The 17,173-nt window shown below is 43.2% G+C and overlaps 1 protein-coding gene across 1 annotated transcript in view; it reads left to right on the forward strand.

Annotated features, from left to right (window-relative positions):
- Positions 1 to 17,173, forward strand: part of LOC145412106 (condensin-2 complex subunit G2-like) — a 346,602-nt gene that overhangs the window by 138,932 nt on the left and 190,497 nt on the right. Inside the window, exons 11-13 of the mRNA XM_080282023.1 lie at positions 9,180 to 9,357; positions 10,374 to 10,441; positions 14,358 to 14,516. Coding sequence (XP_080138149.1) covers positions 9,180 to 9,357; positions 10,374 to 10,441; positions 14,358 to 14,516 — 405 coding nt within the window. The remainder of the gene's footprint in view (positions 1 to 9,179; positions 9,358 to 10,373; positions 10,442 to 14,357; positions 14,517 to 17,173) is intronic.

Here is a 17,173-nt window from a genome sequence, read left to right on the forward strand (position 1 = left end):
GTCCTGTATGAGACAGCCCTAGCATGTATTCAGTATGGACGGTGGGTGTTAGCGCCAAAGTGGTGACATGTAGCGGTGTGTGGTACGTAGGAGGACTACTGGGCCTTGAAAGCAGGCTGTGAAGCCTATGCTCAGAGTTCATTAATTAATTCATTGCCAGACGCCATTTATCCCAGACGGGGTGGCCAAGGGCTTAGAGTTATTTGTTTTACGGGGAGGGGCACTAATCCTCCACCAACCTCGCTTGACACGTAGGGAGTTGGTCACATTAAAAAAAAAAAAAAAAAAAAAAAAAAAAAAATCTGTTGACGTGGTAGCCCGTCCAGATTTGGGATTGTCTTTGTTGGTTGTTCTTCCCGATTTGAACTGCTAGAACCACATGTGACTTTGCATACAGCACAGAACAATCCTCACCCCATGAGCGTGTTGCAACAAATGAAAATTCTCCATACAAGTTTTTTCCTATTTGAAACAGAATTTCACACAAACATGTTGCTCTGCAATATCCTTCATTGTTCAACTTGCATCAGATCACCACGTGCATTAAACACGTGTTAACTCAAGTGCTGTACCTTGGTGACTAATTGCATGGCATGATGTGGGTAGTGTTAGATAAAAGCTCAAAGTTGCCACTACATAGTGCTCCTGTTGCAGTCGACCTATGTCAGCTCGTTGGCGAGCTATTTAAAAAGTTCAGTGTCTCTTTTGACATACCACAATACAAAAGCTATGTGCACTCTCAGCTCAGTAGTGCTCACCTTTATGGAGTGGATGTGGAAAGGTTGCACTAAAACAACTGGAAAAAATTCAGAACAAAGCTGTATGAATAATTAATAATACTGCACTGACAAATGAACTACCTACCCTGCAAGTAAGATGGAGTGTGCCTCCCTTGCATTATTTAACAAATACTTTCATGGCAGATGTTCAGATGAAGTTGCATCCATTGTGTCACCTCTTCACACTTTCCCCCATGCTTCACAGGCATCTGGTAGTGCCCATACCCATTGCATGACTGTCGCACTGCCTTGTTGTAGAATGCCTATCAGAATTCCTGTATTTCCCAAACTTCTCATTGGAACTTACTTCCTGTTTCCCCCCAAACTTCAGCCTTCAACAGTTCAAGTCCAAGTATTACAGACTTTTTATGAATGGAGGATGCCTCTAATCTGGTGTATGTATTTCCCCCACACACACACACACACACACACACACACACACACCAAAAAAAAAAAAAAAAAAAAAAAAAAAAAAAAAAAGTTTCAGTTTTCTCCTAACTTTGTCAACAAGTATCATACCATATACTGTATCGTCCCCATTAATCTGAGAAGGATGATGCCCATGTAATTGTCATACATTCTTCTTTTTGCGGGTTTGAGGGACGCAGCCAAAATAATTGCCCAATGCCCTTTCGATGCAAACTCATTACGGCTGCACTCTTTATGTGGGAGAGTTTCCTAGGCTTGCGGATGAAATTAGACGTTTACCGCACAACACGTTTCCGTAATTGAGGGTTCCTGTTACCCCCTCTTAGGAGGATGTGAAGAGACAAGTTGAAAATTTCTGGAAAAATCAGATGGTCTTTCAAAAATGTGCGAAGGGAATGGAGCCTAGGGGTCCATAACATGAAGTGTTCTATGGTTTCTTCAGGCTGAGGACACCATTGGCATCAGGGATGCTTTATCATACCCAAGCAACAGAGGTGGCATGTGAGGCCTGTGTGGCCCAACTGCAACCTGGTGATGGCAATATCAAAGTCCCAACAGATATGAGGGGCTTAAGGATATGCATAGGAGTCAGAGCAAACATGCCCCAGGTGGAAGGCAGGGAGGACAGTTGCAAGGTTTGCATTCCAATATGACATGCAGGCACTGCGTACGAGGTTAGGGAATGGGATGGTATCATGTGTCACGTATACCAGGGTGCTGGAGGTCAGCGCTCACTTTGCTACAGCATCTGCAGTTTTATTGCCTCAGACACCTACATGTGAGGGAATCCATTGAAGACTAAAGGGCCAGGGAGGAGAAGCAAGGAGAAGGAGGTGCTCCAATATGTCATGGACAAATCTGACATGAGTCTTAGGAAGATCTGAGAGGAGGAGGGTAAGTGAAGACTGAAAGTCAGTATATGAAACAACCAGTTGGGGATGGAGGAAGGTCCGTACAAACTCAAGAGCCTGGAGGATGGCTAGGAGTTCTGCAGTTAGGACATCGTACTGCCCACTGAAAGGCCAAATTTGGCATAAGGAAAGGACCTCAAAGTAGGCCGCTGAGGCAAAGGAAAATGGAGAGGAGTGGGACCCATCCATGTAAATTCTAAAAGAGTCCTTATGAAAGTCCATGTTGAGGAAGAGCTGCTTTGCCAAGACTGCATCTCCTTACTTCAGGAATGGCACTGGAAGATAGGAGGGGATAAGCAGGGACAGATCCATCTAAGGGGGGACAGGAAGGAGAGGGGATACTGGTGCAGGTCTAGGAAGGTCGAGAGATAGGGTATGGCAAGTCTGGATGCTGTGAAGAATGATTGGTAACTGTACTCGTGGCCAGTCTTGGGACTTAAGTTGGACTGAGGAGGCAGTAGAAGGCAGAGATTGGGTGGTTGGAGGACACATTTTCTCCTTTCATCATATAAAGAGGAACTATTATATCTGGAACTCTGTCTTCCCACCAAGCCAGTCTGCACATTTTATAATATTTCAACATTGTGCCACACCATTAGTTGCTTGTACTTCCCTACTTTGACATGCTTCACTGCCTCATACACTTCCATCCTAATGGTCATTCTCTTCCTTCTTGCCTCTCTTCTAGTTGCCCTTCCTCAACCACTCACACATGCTCTAGTTTTGTTGTCTGCAATGAACAGCTCTTTAAAATGAGGCTATTGGTGCAATAACTGGCTAAGTGCCAAATTTAAGAATATGTGTGCAAACGCAGTTAAAGTTTGGGAATACTAAACAGTGCATAAGTCATGAACCATGTAAGTAATGATCATCATCATCATCATCATCTGAACCTCCTTTCCCATCCTAGGGCAGGGTGAGGAGAAGCAACTTCCAGACAGCCTAAGTTTGCCCAATTCAATGGGCAACGCTTCTGTTCACTCATCATTCAAGCCTGCGGAATCCTAGCTCCATCAGATAGGCCAAAAAAATTTCACCACATTCTGTAGCTTCACATACACCTATCTGATAGAGTCAATCCGAACGCTGTCACGTTAAGTAGGGGTGCCAAATACCCGGTTATGCGCTTCTGCGCACAAAATTCATCCAGCCAGCTTGGTCTCTTGTCAGTCCCTTAGCCTCACCAACTTCCATACCTCTCTTCCTCACACACTCATCCATCATACCCCTCCATCTTCTCCTTGGCTTACCTTGCCTCCTCCCTCCTTCAGATTCACTCAGATAAACCTTTTTCACCACTCAATTGTCATCCATTCTCTCCACATAGCCAAACCATCTCAGTACATTCTTTGATTTTGGTGTCCACAGACTTCCTCACTCCACATCTTTCACGAATCACATTATTCTGTATCCTGCCCACCCTCTTTACTACATACATTCCTCAGCAGTTCTTCCTCCACTGCTCTTACTTTTGACTTCTCATGTTCATGCCACACCATAATCTCACATCCGTATGTTAAAGTTTACACTAACACTCCTTCATGTAAGCCTCGTGCAGCTGCAACACCCAAGCCTCTGGTTTTTATCAAGGCCTTCATAGCACTAGCTACTTCCTTTCCTTGTGTCACTCTGCTTTCCACTTCTTTTGCATATTTTCCTCTTTTCTATCACTTTACCCAGGTATTTGAACTCTCTCACCAATTCCAGTCTCTCTCCATTCACTGTAGCATGACACTGGGAGTCACCTTTTCTCTCAGTAACCATCACTTTATTTTTTTCCTACATTTACCCTTAAGGCACGATGCTCACATACATCCACAAAACTCCTCACTAGTCTACCAAGCACTTGTCCAGTATTTGCAAGTAACACTGCATCATCAGTATACAACAAATTTGAGATATTCCATCCATCACCATTCATTTCCAACGCCATCCCTCTCTCCATTACACGTGTTTTTACTTCGCGCATCACTCCATCCATATGTATATTGAACAACTATGGGAACATCACACAGCCTTGTTGCACACCCACGCTGATTGTGAACCATTCACTTAGATGCCCATTTACCCTTACTCATGCCTCACTACCATCATAGAAACTCCTTACAGCACCTAGCAACTTACCATCTACACCGTACATGTGCAAAACCTTCCACAATCCTTCTCTGTCTACATTGTTGAATGCTTTTTCCAGATCCAGATATGTCATAAACACCATATAGTCCTTCTCACATGCCTTCTCCACTATCTGTAAGGTATCTGTGTAAGATATCTATATTTTCAAAAAGGTTTTCTGAAGCGCTTGAAAAAATGAATACGATGGTGTATGTGAAAATTAGTGAGTATAAGTACTGTAATCTTGAAATGTAGCCACTGAAGGTTATTAGGGTAGATTGCAATTAACATGTAAATTGTAGGAAATATTGATGATTTTGCAGTAAATTAATAGTGTCTGACTTGGAAATAATAACTAAGATTTACTATTTTGTACTCCTACCTTTACTGTTGATAGTCAGGTAAAAAATCAGCTCTGTGTCATGGTTGTTCTCCATAGCTTTCATCAAATCCTGGCCCTTTCTTGCAATCTCCAGGTGGCTATCCTTCTCCTTCCTCAATTGGTCCTGCTTCTGCTGGTCGTCCAGCTGGTTCCTGATGTCGGTGTTGATCGTGTCATAGGTGGTAAACCTGTCAGTTCTGGATGGCTGGAAGCTGATGTTGTACTCTGTCTGAAAACCGCCATAGTAATGGAAATTGATGCACTTTTCCTGAGGAAGTTGTCAGACATCCAAGACAGGTACAGTCGTCAGCATAAATTCGCTGCAAGTCTACTCGTGTGATGTGAGTCCTTTTGTCTGGCAACAGTGTAAGGGGACTAGTTGCCACGTAGCCTTTTATACACTTTAACGACGTGTTTTTAAAAATGGTATTAGAGGCTGGCTAGAGTACAATATTATGTATACTGTATTTAATTAGTATAAAAAAAAAGTGCAAGAGCTGACAGAATGTTATGAAATGACGTACAAGCGTAATACGCTGACATTCCTCATAACCGTGTCTAAACTCCCTTCCCCTCTCTCCCCCTTTCTCCTCCTGATGTCCCCCCACCCCTCCTTCCCCCTCCTACTCCCCACTCACGTTCATGCCTCTCCACTTTCTCCTCTCCTCACTCTCTCTACCTTCATTCATTTATCCACGGCACTAACCCAGCTGGTGCATCACAATGCTCTCTTGACTTTACTAAACCAATACTGTCCTGTTCTCAATTGTTTGAAATGCTTTAATAAAATGTATCCAAGGCTAATTACCAATATTCCTCCCTGTTCTAATCCCATTCTCACCCTCCCCGTCTGATTCCCACTCTTTTTATTCCAGTTGTCATTCTTTTCTCCATCCCTTGTCACTACCAACAGCCGCTAGATACAGAAACATTTGAGGTCTCGTTCTTGTGATGTATTATTCCTTACTGTATGTGTGTGTGTGTGTGTGTGTGTGTTTAGTGAGCCTGGCAGTTGGTGGCTAGATGTGTGTGTGTGTTTAGTGAGCCTGGCAGTTGGTGGCTATTATTTCAGTAGGCGCAATTAAACAAACATTTGTGCCCATTCCTCCTACTTCCTCTCTCTCTCTCTCGTTCCAAGGAAAATGTTCCCATCCTGCTCATACTGTTCACTGATTCATGAAGCAGGATCAGAACCCATCATGTTTCAAACTACTGCATCACGTTTGGAGTAAAGAGTGGGTGAAAAAGACTGAGGCATGGCAAGATACTCTCGAATGTAAGGAGCTAAAAGGTTACAGGAATAGACAAGAAATGGAGAAGAGTGCAGTTCATTACGTAGATCTTCGCCATAGTTAAGGTAGACAGGGTGCGGAGAGAGGGGAGTGGAAATGAAGGAGCATGGGGGGGGGGTTGAGAGGTAGGGTGGGGAGGGACATGGGGTGGGTACGAGGGAGAGAGCAGAAGTTTTATCACTCTACAACATTCTTCTGTCGTCTTTTGCTCACTTTTATGCTAATCAGATATAGACTATTGCATTCTGGGCGATTTATAGCACTAATTCTTACAAACACGTCTTTAAAGCGTATAAAAGCCTGTGTGGCAACTGGTTCCCATTCACTGTTGCCAAACAAAACAACCACATCACACGAGCAGGCTTGCAGCGAATTTGTGCTGACGACTGTACATGTCATGTAGCTTCTGGATGGTGAGACTGGACTCTAAGTAATGGCAGTGTGGTGATTTTTCCCTGCTATAGTGGCAGGACATAGCAAGCAGAAGGCTAATGTGCTCCCACACATGTTCTTGTGGAGCCCACGAACTTGTTGCTGGGCTCGAGCCGACCACGTGTCAGCAGTCAATGTTGCTGTCATGGTCAGATCATGGCAGACATGACCCTGTGCTTGGTGAGGCTGTGCATAGCCAAGAATCCTTCCTTGCATACATGTTACATTGTATTTTTGTACTGCACCAAGTATGCCTGTGTACTTGACCCCCTGCTCATTCCTCCTTCATCCTCTTCCTTTTGACTGGCAGTAGCACTGTTATTTTCTGCAAATATGCATTCTGGAGACCATAATCCTTGATTTTCCAGAATGCCTTGAAGATTGCATCCACACCTTCATGAGTAACTTTATCAAAGCAAGTATCCTTACATGGGGGACCAACAGTGCAAGCTGGAACGTGTTGCTTTGTTTTGATGCTGATTTACGCTTCGCCACAATTTCTGTTCTGTTTGCTGATGGTTTTCTGCCATATAGCAACATTTCTGACCCTCGTCCTGCCACGGAAGGGACCAAGGACAGTCACGTCAGAGGTAGCAGATGCAGTAGGGATGTTTGACATGTTGCACTATGAAAAGACTAAAAAAGATGCACAGAGTAATCAAGGAACACGTAGCCAAGTTTGCAAGGTAAACACAACTGAGCGTCCTTTTAACTCACAACACCATCTGACTGGCACGTGGAATGTCACACGTGCTCCCACTGGCAGTGCATCACATCCTGCTAAGATAAACATCCTCCCATTGTGTGATATACTGTGATGGAGATTATTCTGTAGCCAACTTGTGGAACAGTATCCTCGACCCACACACAATACAGACGTGCTATTGTTTAGGCCCCTTTTGTCACAGATACAGTACCACAGACTGCAGCAGGCCAAGGCTAAAGGAAAGATACTAATGCTATTCTCCTTATATTTTCAACCTTATGTGTGTGCTCCACAAATGGCTAAATGTCACCATATGAAAGAGGGAAGGTTGGTGAAGTGATATATGCAATAAACCGGATTTTGGCCCCAGAGGCACTTAGCCAGTTTTGGCACGGGTAGCCTCAAATATTCTCTACATCTGGTCATTCCCCCCCACCTCTCTCTCTCTCTCTCTCAGCATTCTATTTTATATTTGATTTATAACTTTTTCCACTGATGACAAAATAACATATAGCTCTTGCCATGAATTTTTTCATACTAGTATTGAGTGATTGATGGTCTGTGGTCTGTTGTGTTATGATATATAACTTTAAAGGATAACTTGACAAGATTGTTAACTGATTACAGAATGCACCAAGTTGAAGTATTAAAGCTTCTTAGTTTTACATGATAAGCTAATGCTGATGGTGTGGATGTTGAAGAAGGTTAGTGGTAAGTGTTGGTAGTGATAGGTACATGAACACAGCCCACCAACAAGGTTAACTTGTTGCAGAACTTCCCTGCTTCAATGTACTCCTTTGAAGCTAATGACCATGGTAGGTGTACTAGACTCTGCAGTATTCACCTACTTCTCACCTGCCCTAGGAAGTACTGCATGCCACCCCCCTTACCCCCTGAATAACTGGGTTGTGTCTCATATGCTTGTGCATATGTGCCATACTATATTGGATTCACCTTCAACCACCACATGCAAGACATTGAGGGGTAGTGCACGCCCAGACTCAACGCCTTAGGGCATTTTCGGGGATAGACTCCGGGCAACAAAAAGAAACGTTATCCCTACTCTCAACCAATGTACTAGATCACTTATGTCCTATGCCTCCCCACCATGAGCACTCATCCTTTCAGACACCCACTACAACTCCTTGCAGACCGTACAGAACCATGCTGTAGGCATCAGCATTGGGTGCACCAAAACCACTCCCACAGCGCACTTACACTTTGATATCAAAGTCCTCCCTGTTAGAGAATATCATTGACATGAAAGGCACACAATTTTATGCAGTAGCCTATGCTAACACACACCACCCATCTTTACTTGACTGAGCCACAGGTCATATTAAAAAAAAGGTCACCTATTCAGCAACATCCCACCTCCAATCATGCCAACACTAACAGTGAAGAAACACCTACTGACTCATTTCATGAGCAGGACAATACATCACTGTATTACAAATCTCCCTCTCCCAACATCCATGCATCAGAGGCATGCCTTATTAGTTGGTCAGGTGCATCTAGCTAGGCTAAGATCAGGACATCACCCACTTCTTCTCAATTAACATGGTTAAATTTAAAAGTTGGAACTCATAAGCAGTCCCTTATGAACAGCTGCTTACCTGTGGTCAGTGGGTCTGGTTGGTCAGGCAAACCAGGGTTGAGGAGCAACAGCAACAATGAGGCATTATGCAACAATAAATGCATGTATGTACTGTAATATGTAGATGAAGAGGATCATTTACCAAACTGAGATGAAACTAGTGTACTAAAAAGAGTTTGCAGAAATTCGAGGAAAGAAGTAGAAGTTGCTTTAGCACCATCGGATAAATACCCAGAAATATGGTAGGAAGCATGTGATGGGCTATGAATGCAGCAGTCTTGGTAGCTGAGGAGTGGTCAGCAAAGTAACATAGGGAGGTGCATTAGACCAGTCTTTGGCCTGGCCACCCATCTTATTGAGCCACAAGAGGTGTATTTAAACTGATATGTTTCCCACAATGTTTATCCCTTTGAATATGTCCTAGTAAGGATATGTCAAGAATAAAGGTTCACTATTCTCTTTTGTTTCATTTGTTACCTTACTTGCATCTATTCAAAATTAATTATTCTCAATACTTTGTAACTTTTATGGCACAGGAACTTGTGCAGCGGTGTCTTGCCTTGCTGGAGGAAAATCGGGCAGCATCACGACGATTCTACCAGTATGCTAGCCGCCGCCTAGACCTTCCTTCCACTGTACATTTTATGCTGCTACTCTGGCGGTGCCTTACTAATCATGTCAAGATGCACCATGACATAAATGCCCCAAACCAAGGTAATACACTTACTGGTAGGTATTGTTTAATTCTGATTATAGCTATCATATCAGTAAGAGTATGGTTAAGTGAAAGAGGTGTGCTGCATAGTCAATTTTACCATCATGATGGGTACTCAGATTTGCTGGATAGTTACTGAAATCCATCCAAGAATACCATTGTAGATAGTATTTTTCATTGTAAGAATAATGCAGTAATTCTGGCATTGGGTAATAGCCCTGTAATCAGCAAAGGGATACCTGTTAGTGCAGTGGGTTAAAGCACCCTAAACCAGATGTGGCTGTTACTGGTCTAGGTCTGAAGGATGATTTAGGTTGATTTCTCACTTGGTGTCACACAGGGATGAGCATCTAGTCACCCTTGTCTTAAACGTTGGGACTGATTAGCATAGCCCTGGACTCCTAAGCTTCTAATGAAGGCATAGATGATGGATAGATAGTTAAACATTGTAATTATGTAAGAAAAAACTACATTGACAAGTGAGAAATGCTCTTAGAGAGTTAGGTTTCATTAACATTATTTTCTGTCTGTCTGTAGCCAGTGTCTTAATCCTATACACAATGGCCAGAAGGAAATTACCTCCACATCACCCTGTTTTCTGCCATCAGGCATCCCACACCACCTTACCCATAGACTTCACCCTTCTAGCTCATCCCCATTCTCCCCCTCCCTCTCTCCACATTAAGAGAATATTACTGAAGGGTGCAAGGTACAGTAAACCCTCGATATAACGAACTAATTGGCTGAGGGGTGGGTCGTTATATCCGAAAGTTTGCTATATCCTGTGGTCGTTATTAACCAAGGGATTACCGATCCAAGGTCGCTATATCCGTGGAGTTGTTCGGTCCTGCGTGCAAAAACACAACTTACTCTAAGAAGTTTCACATGGAGAATTCAATTGTATATGTAGTTACAGTATATAGTACATGTACAGTAAGTATCATCCTGTATGAGGTTGCACATATAAATACAATGCCTATAATGTAGTAATGTTACAGTACACTTACCATGCCAGGGAGCAAATTTCTGCCAGATATAGTGACCAAAGGTCACTGTATCCGGCGGAAGTTCGCTCTGGAAATGGTAGGTCGTTATATCCGAAGTTCGTTATAAAAGGGTTAGTTATATCAAGGGTTTACTGTAATATTAAAATTTATTGGATGCAGATAGGTATGGTAAATAAGTGTGTGAGAAAGTGAGGGATGGAAGGTGATGAGGCCATGAAATGGACAAAATGTTGAGTTGGTTGAGTGATACATGTATGATAGAGTTGGGTAGATTGTGTTTATCTGGATTTGAAGAAAGCATTTGATAGAGTGCCACACAAAAGATTGCTATGGAAATTTAAAACTGTTGGTAGAGTGAGTGGCATATTGCTTCAGTGGATGGAAAATTAGTTCGTGGGAAGACAAATGACAGCAGTTATAAGAGACAAGTACAGTATTCTTAGTGGAAGAGTGTGACCAGTAGAGTGTCTCATGGCTCAGTTTTGGCTCCTATTATATTTTTGATATGTGTAAATGATATGCCAGAAGGCAAACCCAAATTGGTTACAGTTGCGAGGAGTTGCTGTATGATTTGGATAAGTTGTACAAATGCAGTTGGAGCCAGACTTGGAAAATTGAGTTTAATTGGTGGGAGGTGGGGGGAGCCATGTCCTAGAAATGGGAGTATGTGGCAAGAGACCGGATTGTGAATATAAAATGGGAAGAGAGAGGTTCAGCAGAGCAAGGGAAGAGAAAGATCTTGGAGTACCCATAGAGGATAACCTATCACCAGGGAAGCATATATGTTAGATCATTTGAGGGCTATATAGATTGATGACTAATATGATAATGGCTATCTGTCTGGATGAGGAAATTTTGAGAGAGAATTGTATCCATACTAAGACCGAAATTGGAACATGCAGCAGTGATATGGTCACTGCATTTTAATAAGTACAGTATGACCTCACTATAACAGACTAATTGGGGCCCAAACCATTCTGAAAAATGCAAAATTCCAATAAAAGCTACATCTGGACTTCCCCCTGCTAGCCTGGACTTTTTCTGATATATCAGACATTAGTCTGGATCATAATGAATGGTTTTTAAACTGTTTTGACTACCCATTGCAGTGCTGTACTGTGTTATAACTTCACTACGTTAATCAAATGGTATAATCATTCTGTACTGTACACTGATAAACATGTCTTTTATTTACCTTATTGTGGTGAACATAGCTGAAGTGGTCAGGCAGTCTGGACTGCTTCTGGCTTTATCGGACTTTTTCCGACATATAGGAATTTAGTCTGGTAGCTTCCCGAGTCCGATAAAAGCGAATTCCGGTCTATTGAAGTCCGTTATATCGAGGTTTTACTGTATGTAAGGAATCTGAGTGTGAAATGGAGGGAGAGTAAGAAATTGTTTTGGAAGAAGGTAAAGAGAGTAAGGCAGTGTGAAAGGGGAAATAGTAGGGGAGTGAAAAATAAGAATAATAGATTGTTAGTGGAGAATAGAGAGAAATTGAGGAAATGGAAGGAGCACTTTGAGGATTTGTTGAATGTAGAGAGTGAGAGCAGTGTGAGTATAAGTGGTTGGGGAATGGCTGGGAGAAAGAGAGATGAGAGGAGGGAGGAAGAGATCAGTAGGGCGGAAATAGTGGAAGCAATGAAGAAGTTCAAGATGGGAAAGGCCCCAGGAATTGATGGAGTGTGTGGTGAAATGCTAAGGTATGGGGGTGAGATTGTAGTGGATGGATATGGATGTAGATTGGCTTGGGAAGAAGGAATGGTTCCGGAGGACTGGAAATCAGGTATAATTGTTCCTTTATACAAAGGAAAAGGGGAGGGAGAAGTATGTGGTAACCATAGGGGTATATGCCTTCTTAGTATGACTGTAAAAATATATGGTAGAATACTCATTGATAGGGTTAGGCATATAACAGAGGAGCTAGTTGGAGAAGAACAAGGGAGATTTAGGAAGGGAAAAGAGTGTGTAGATCAGATATTTGTTCTAAGATGTTTAGTGGAGAAGTATCTAGAGAAGGGAAAGAAAGTGTATGCTGCCTTCATAGACTTGGAGAAAGCTTATAACAGAATAGATAGACATGGTATGTGGAAGGTATTGAGAATATATGGAGTGGGTGGGAAATTGTTGAGTGCAAGGAAGAGTATGTACGAAGGAGCTAGGGCTATGGTGTGAGTGGATGCTGAGCTGAGTGAGTTCTTTGATCTCAGTGTGGGACTGAAACAGGGTTGTGTGATGTCTCGATGGCTGTTTAATATATACAAGGATGGGGTTGTAAAGGAGGTGCAAGGTAGGGCAGTGGATGTGAGGGTGGCTGTAATGAATGAGGGTGAGATTTGGAAGATTCCGGTGTTGTTGTTTGCTGATGATACAGTATTGTTGAGTGAAGGTGAATGGGAGTTGCAAGGTTTGGTGAATGAATTTGGGACAGTGTGTAGGAAGAGGAATCTGAAAGTTAATGTAAACAAGAGTAAAGTTATGGTGTTTGAGAGGAATGAAGTCGCAGAATGCACAGTGAGGTTGGTTGGCGAGGATATGGAGAATGTGAGTACATTCAAGTACTTGGGTAGTGTGATGAGTAAAGTTGGAACCTTGGGGGATGAGGTGCGTGAAAGGGTACAGCAGGGAAGGAAGGTCGTTGGTTCACTGAAAGCAGTGGTGAGAAATAGGGAGGTGCGTATGGAAGTTAAGAAGTCTCTGCATTATAGTATTGTGATCCCTACCCTGATATATGGAGGCGAGGCATTGACTTTGCAAGAGGGGAACATGTCAAGAGTGAGAGCAGTGGAAATGAGCTACTTGAGAGGAGCATGTGGAGTGGCATGGAGGGACAGGTTGACGAAAGAAGAAGTGAAAGAACGTTGTGGGGTGGATGTGGATGTGGTTGAGAAGATTAGGAGAAATACACTGAGGTGGTTTGGACATGTGGAGAGAATGGAGAATGAACGACTGACTAAGAGGGTGTATGTAGGTGAGGTGGAGGGAGGGAGAGGGAGGGGAAGACCGAGGATGAGGTGGAGGGATGGAGTTGAGAGGTATATGAGGGAGGGGGGAGTGAGTTAGGGGGTAGTCAAGTGGTGGGTGACAGAGTGACTTGGAGGCGTTTTGTCTGCGGCCACCCTTTGCGGGATTAGGGCATCGGGCTATAGATAGATAGATAGAAGTACAGAGGATGATGAGTATGATGTTAACAGCTTTAAGGGACTTGTCTTATAAAGAGAGACTGAAGAAGCTGAAGTCAGCCAATGCTCAGTGAGAGAGAGAGAGAGTGGATATTTGATTATGATGTTTAAAGGAGTTAGAAAGCTGCAAAAGGTGGATAAAGCAGATCTCGTTGAGGATGATGATGGAAGGACAAGAGGACATGAATGTAAATTGAAGAAGAGTAGATGCATAAATGGAAAGACGAGAGGACATGAGTATAAATTGAAGAGGAATAAATGCTTAATTGATGCAGAAAAATTTAGTGTCCCAAATAGAAGTATGCTATAGACATTTGGAACAACTTGGAAGAAGAGATGGTGCAAGCAGAGAACATCCATGAGTTTAAAAGTAGATTGGATAATTTAAGATAGGGAGACAGGATAGCAAATTGAAGAAGAATAAATGCTTAATTGATGCAAAAAAAATTTAGTGTCCCAAATAGAAGTATGCTATAGACATTTGGAACAGTTTGGAAGAGGAGATGGTGCAAGCAGAGAACATCCATGAGTTTAAAAGTAGATTGGATAATTTAAGATACGGAGACAGGATAGCACCAGCTTAACCTGCTGCATCCCATCAACATATGGGTACGTCAGAACTTTTTTTCACGCTGACGTCGATGTACTGGTACGTTCTGCGATTGCGAGGTCCGTCATTTGCACATTTTTCAAGTTTCGCGGTTGGTTTTTGGTAGGCATACGTGGGAGACCTTTCTCTACTCACTGCCAGGCAGCGACACTACCTGACCCCATGTGACCCCCCCACACCTTCCCATGCCATTGTCTCAGCAACTTACTGTTAGAAATGACCTGGCCAGTAAAGACATGTCGTGCCATGGTCTCTCTGATGACAAAATTCAAGGCGAGAGTGATTCCCCAATCGATGACGATGTGGAGAACAGTGATTACGTGGCGCCAGAGGAAGAATTGAGCAGAAGTGATGAGGAGGTAACGTCGCCAAGGAAGGTGTGGTATGTTGATGTGTTCGTTGAGTGAAACTACGCTTATATCGCCTATGTTTTTGTGTGAAAACCAATATATTCTTGTACTACATATAAATTCGTACCATGTGAACAAATATCTACTTATTCTGAGTGGTTTGCAATAGTTACCGCTACCATAGAAAATGTGACAGCAGCAACGCAGCTGCTGGGAACACAGTACCAGGAGTTCAAAGGGACACTTGTATAACTCACTTATAAGCTCAGATGAGCACTTTTTTTTTTTGTAAGTTTCCACTGTTTCTCACAAAAAGCAGAGGTTTGAGCAAAAAAAAAAAAAAAAAAAAAAACTTGGCCAGGATTTGGGGGGGGAGGGGGTCATTGGTGAAAAATTGGCCGGGATGCAGCAGGTTAATTTAAGTCCTGTATTCTATAACTAAGTCAGAAATAAATATGCACACACACACTAAGATGACAGATGCAGAGACAGAAAACACTTGTGTTTACAGACACACACCTGCATGTTTTAGCACCCAGTGACCTGTCACCTCTGATTTCATCAATGCATTTACCATTCTTCATTGCACCCCCTCCCTCCCACCCTTTCCATCAGTCACTCACTACGCACAGTTGCCCAGCCCTTTGGGTCTACAGTCTGCTGTAAGTTTTAGGCTGTGTTCTCTCTAACACTGGATAATTTAACTCAGCCTTCAGAATGCATGTGAAAGGCAAATGCATATGATAATTTTTGCAGTTACTGCAAAGAGAATCTTTAGAGATTCATAACTGAATTAAATATCTTAATATTTCTTCAAGACCTTACTTTTGTTGTTAGAATATCAGTATGAAATACAATCTCATTAGTCAAAACATTGTCTTTATAAACCATCCATCCATCCATCATCCAAGCCTACGTTGGTACCCCATGAGGAGCGTAGGAGCCCGGGCCTAGGCAAGCTGATCCTGACATTTAAGATGAGAGTGACCAGCCTCACTCATCCCTGAGTGGCATTATGTGGGCAATATACCCCAACCATCCCTTGGATATAAACCTTCACTGGCTCAATCTGATTGGAGTGCCGTAATTACCCACTAAACCACCAGGCACCATAATTTGGTTATATGGTTACCACCCAGATAGTAAATGGTTTCCTGGTATAAAGGAAACCATTTGGGTTTTCACACAGTGTAGAGTCACAGTGTGTTTAAAAATTTTACTCTGAATAAATTATGGTAATGCAATTGCCTGTTATACAATAATTCTAATATTTTTGGAAAATAATGTCACAATTGCAACTCCACAGCATCCCGAACTTGCATGCTTTTGACAGAGACATCTATGGGTGATGCAAAGCAAATACACCCCCCACAGAAAACCATGATCCCATCACCCCTCTGAGACCTATGAAAAACACATTTAAGGTAGGCTTAACTCCAACCATATCCCGGAGACCTGGAGCGGTGGCATCTTCGTCTTGGGTCTATCCCCCAGAGGCTGTCGAAGAGAAGAGGAGGACAGCATGGGGCCCAAACTACCGCAAACCCCCCCGGCCCCTCACGGGGCTCGAGTACCTGGGAGTGGCTTCAGTTGCCCGGACAAGTACCACATCTCCCAACACAACACATACAACAACACCGTTTTTTTCTAAACCGAGAAATGACTCCCCGGCTGTCATTTCTTGACGACTTCTTCTAGCCAGGGACATTGAGAGCAATCCAGGACCCACCAACAAATACATATGTCCAACATGCTCAAAACCTATCACGTCGAGCCGACAGACAAAGGGTTCAGTTCAGTGCAATTCCTGCAAGAACTGGACCCATTGCACCTGCACAACACTTGCATCCAGAAAATATTACACAAACACCTGGACCTGCTCCTTATGCTCCTTCCCCCCACCCACCAACCCCCCTACCAGTCGTACTCCTACTTCCTTCACACCTCCACAGCCACATCCACCGATCCTTCCCTCACCATCCAGTCCCCCAACTCCTCCCATTCCAACCCATCCTAATCCAAGTCAACCCTTACCTCCATCAGAACCTCCTCCTATCCCTTCCCCTCCACCCACACCACCTCCCCACGTGCTGCAGGAGCCAACACACATCGCACACACAACATAAACATCCCTCAGTTAAACATAGATGGCATAAACACCAAAAAACAAGAACTCACACAATTCTTCAAACAACAGAACGTACACATTGCCATTTTACAAGAAACAAAATTACACAGAACACAGAAAACACCAACATTTCCTAACTTCACCACCATTCGACAAGACCGGGCCGACGGTGGTGGCGGTGGACTCATCACCCTGGTACACAAATCCATCAACTTTGCAGATACCAGTACACACACAAAGTCACTTCTCCCCCCACATGACACCACATCAGAAATACAATCAGTTATAATACTCACTGGTAACAAATCACATATAACAATTGCTAACACATACATTTCCCCCCAATTGTCCCCCACAGTACCACACAGTTACTCTCCACAGATACACCACATCACTAACATACCCATCATCATCCTGGGTGGTGATTTCAGCACCAAGTTGTCAGCCTGGCATGTCAACAACCCTGACACAGACAGAGGGCTGGTACAACAATCCCAGACTGATCATCTTTTCATACTGAACAATCTAGACCAACATG

The sequence above is a fragment of the Coenobita brevimanus genome, chromosome 92 (genome assembly GCF_032717465.1).
Source record: "Coenobita brevimanus isolate Jiangsu-jjx chromosome 92, ASM3271746v2, whole genome shotgun sequence".
Classification (NCBI taxonomy): Eukaryota; Metazoa; Arthropoda; class Malacostraca; order Decapoda; family Coenobitidae; genus Coenobita; species Coenobita brevimanus.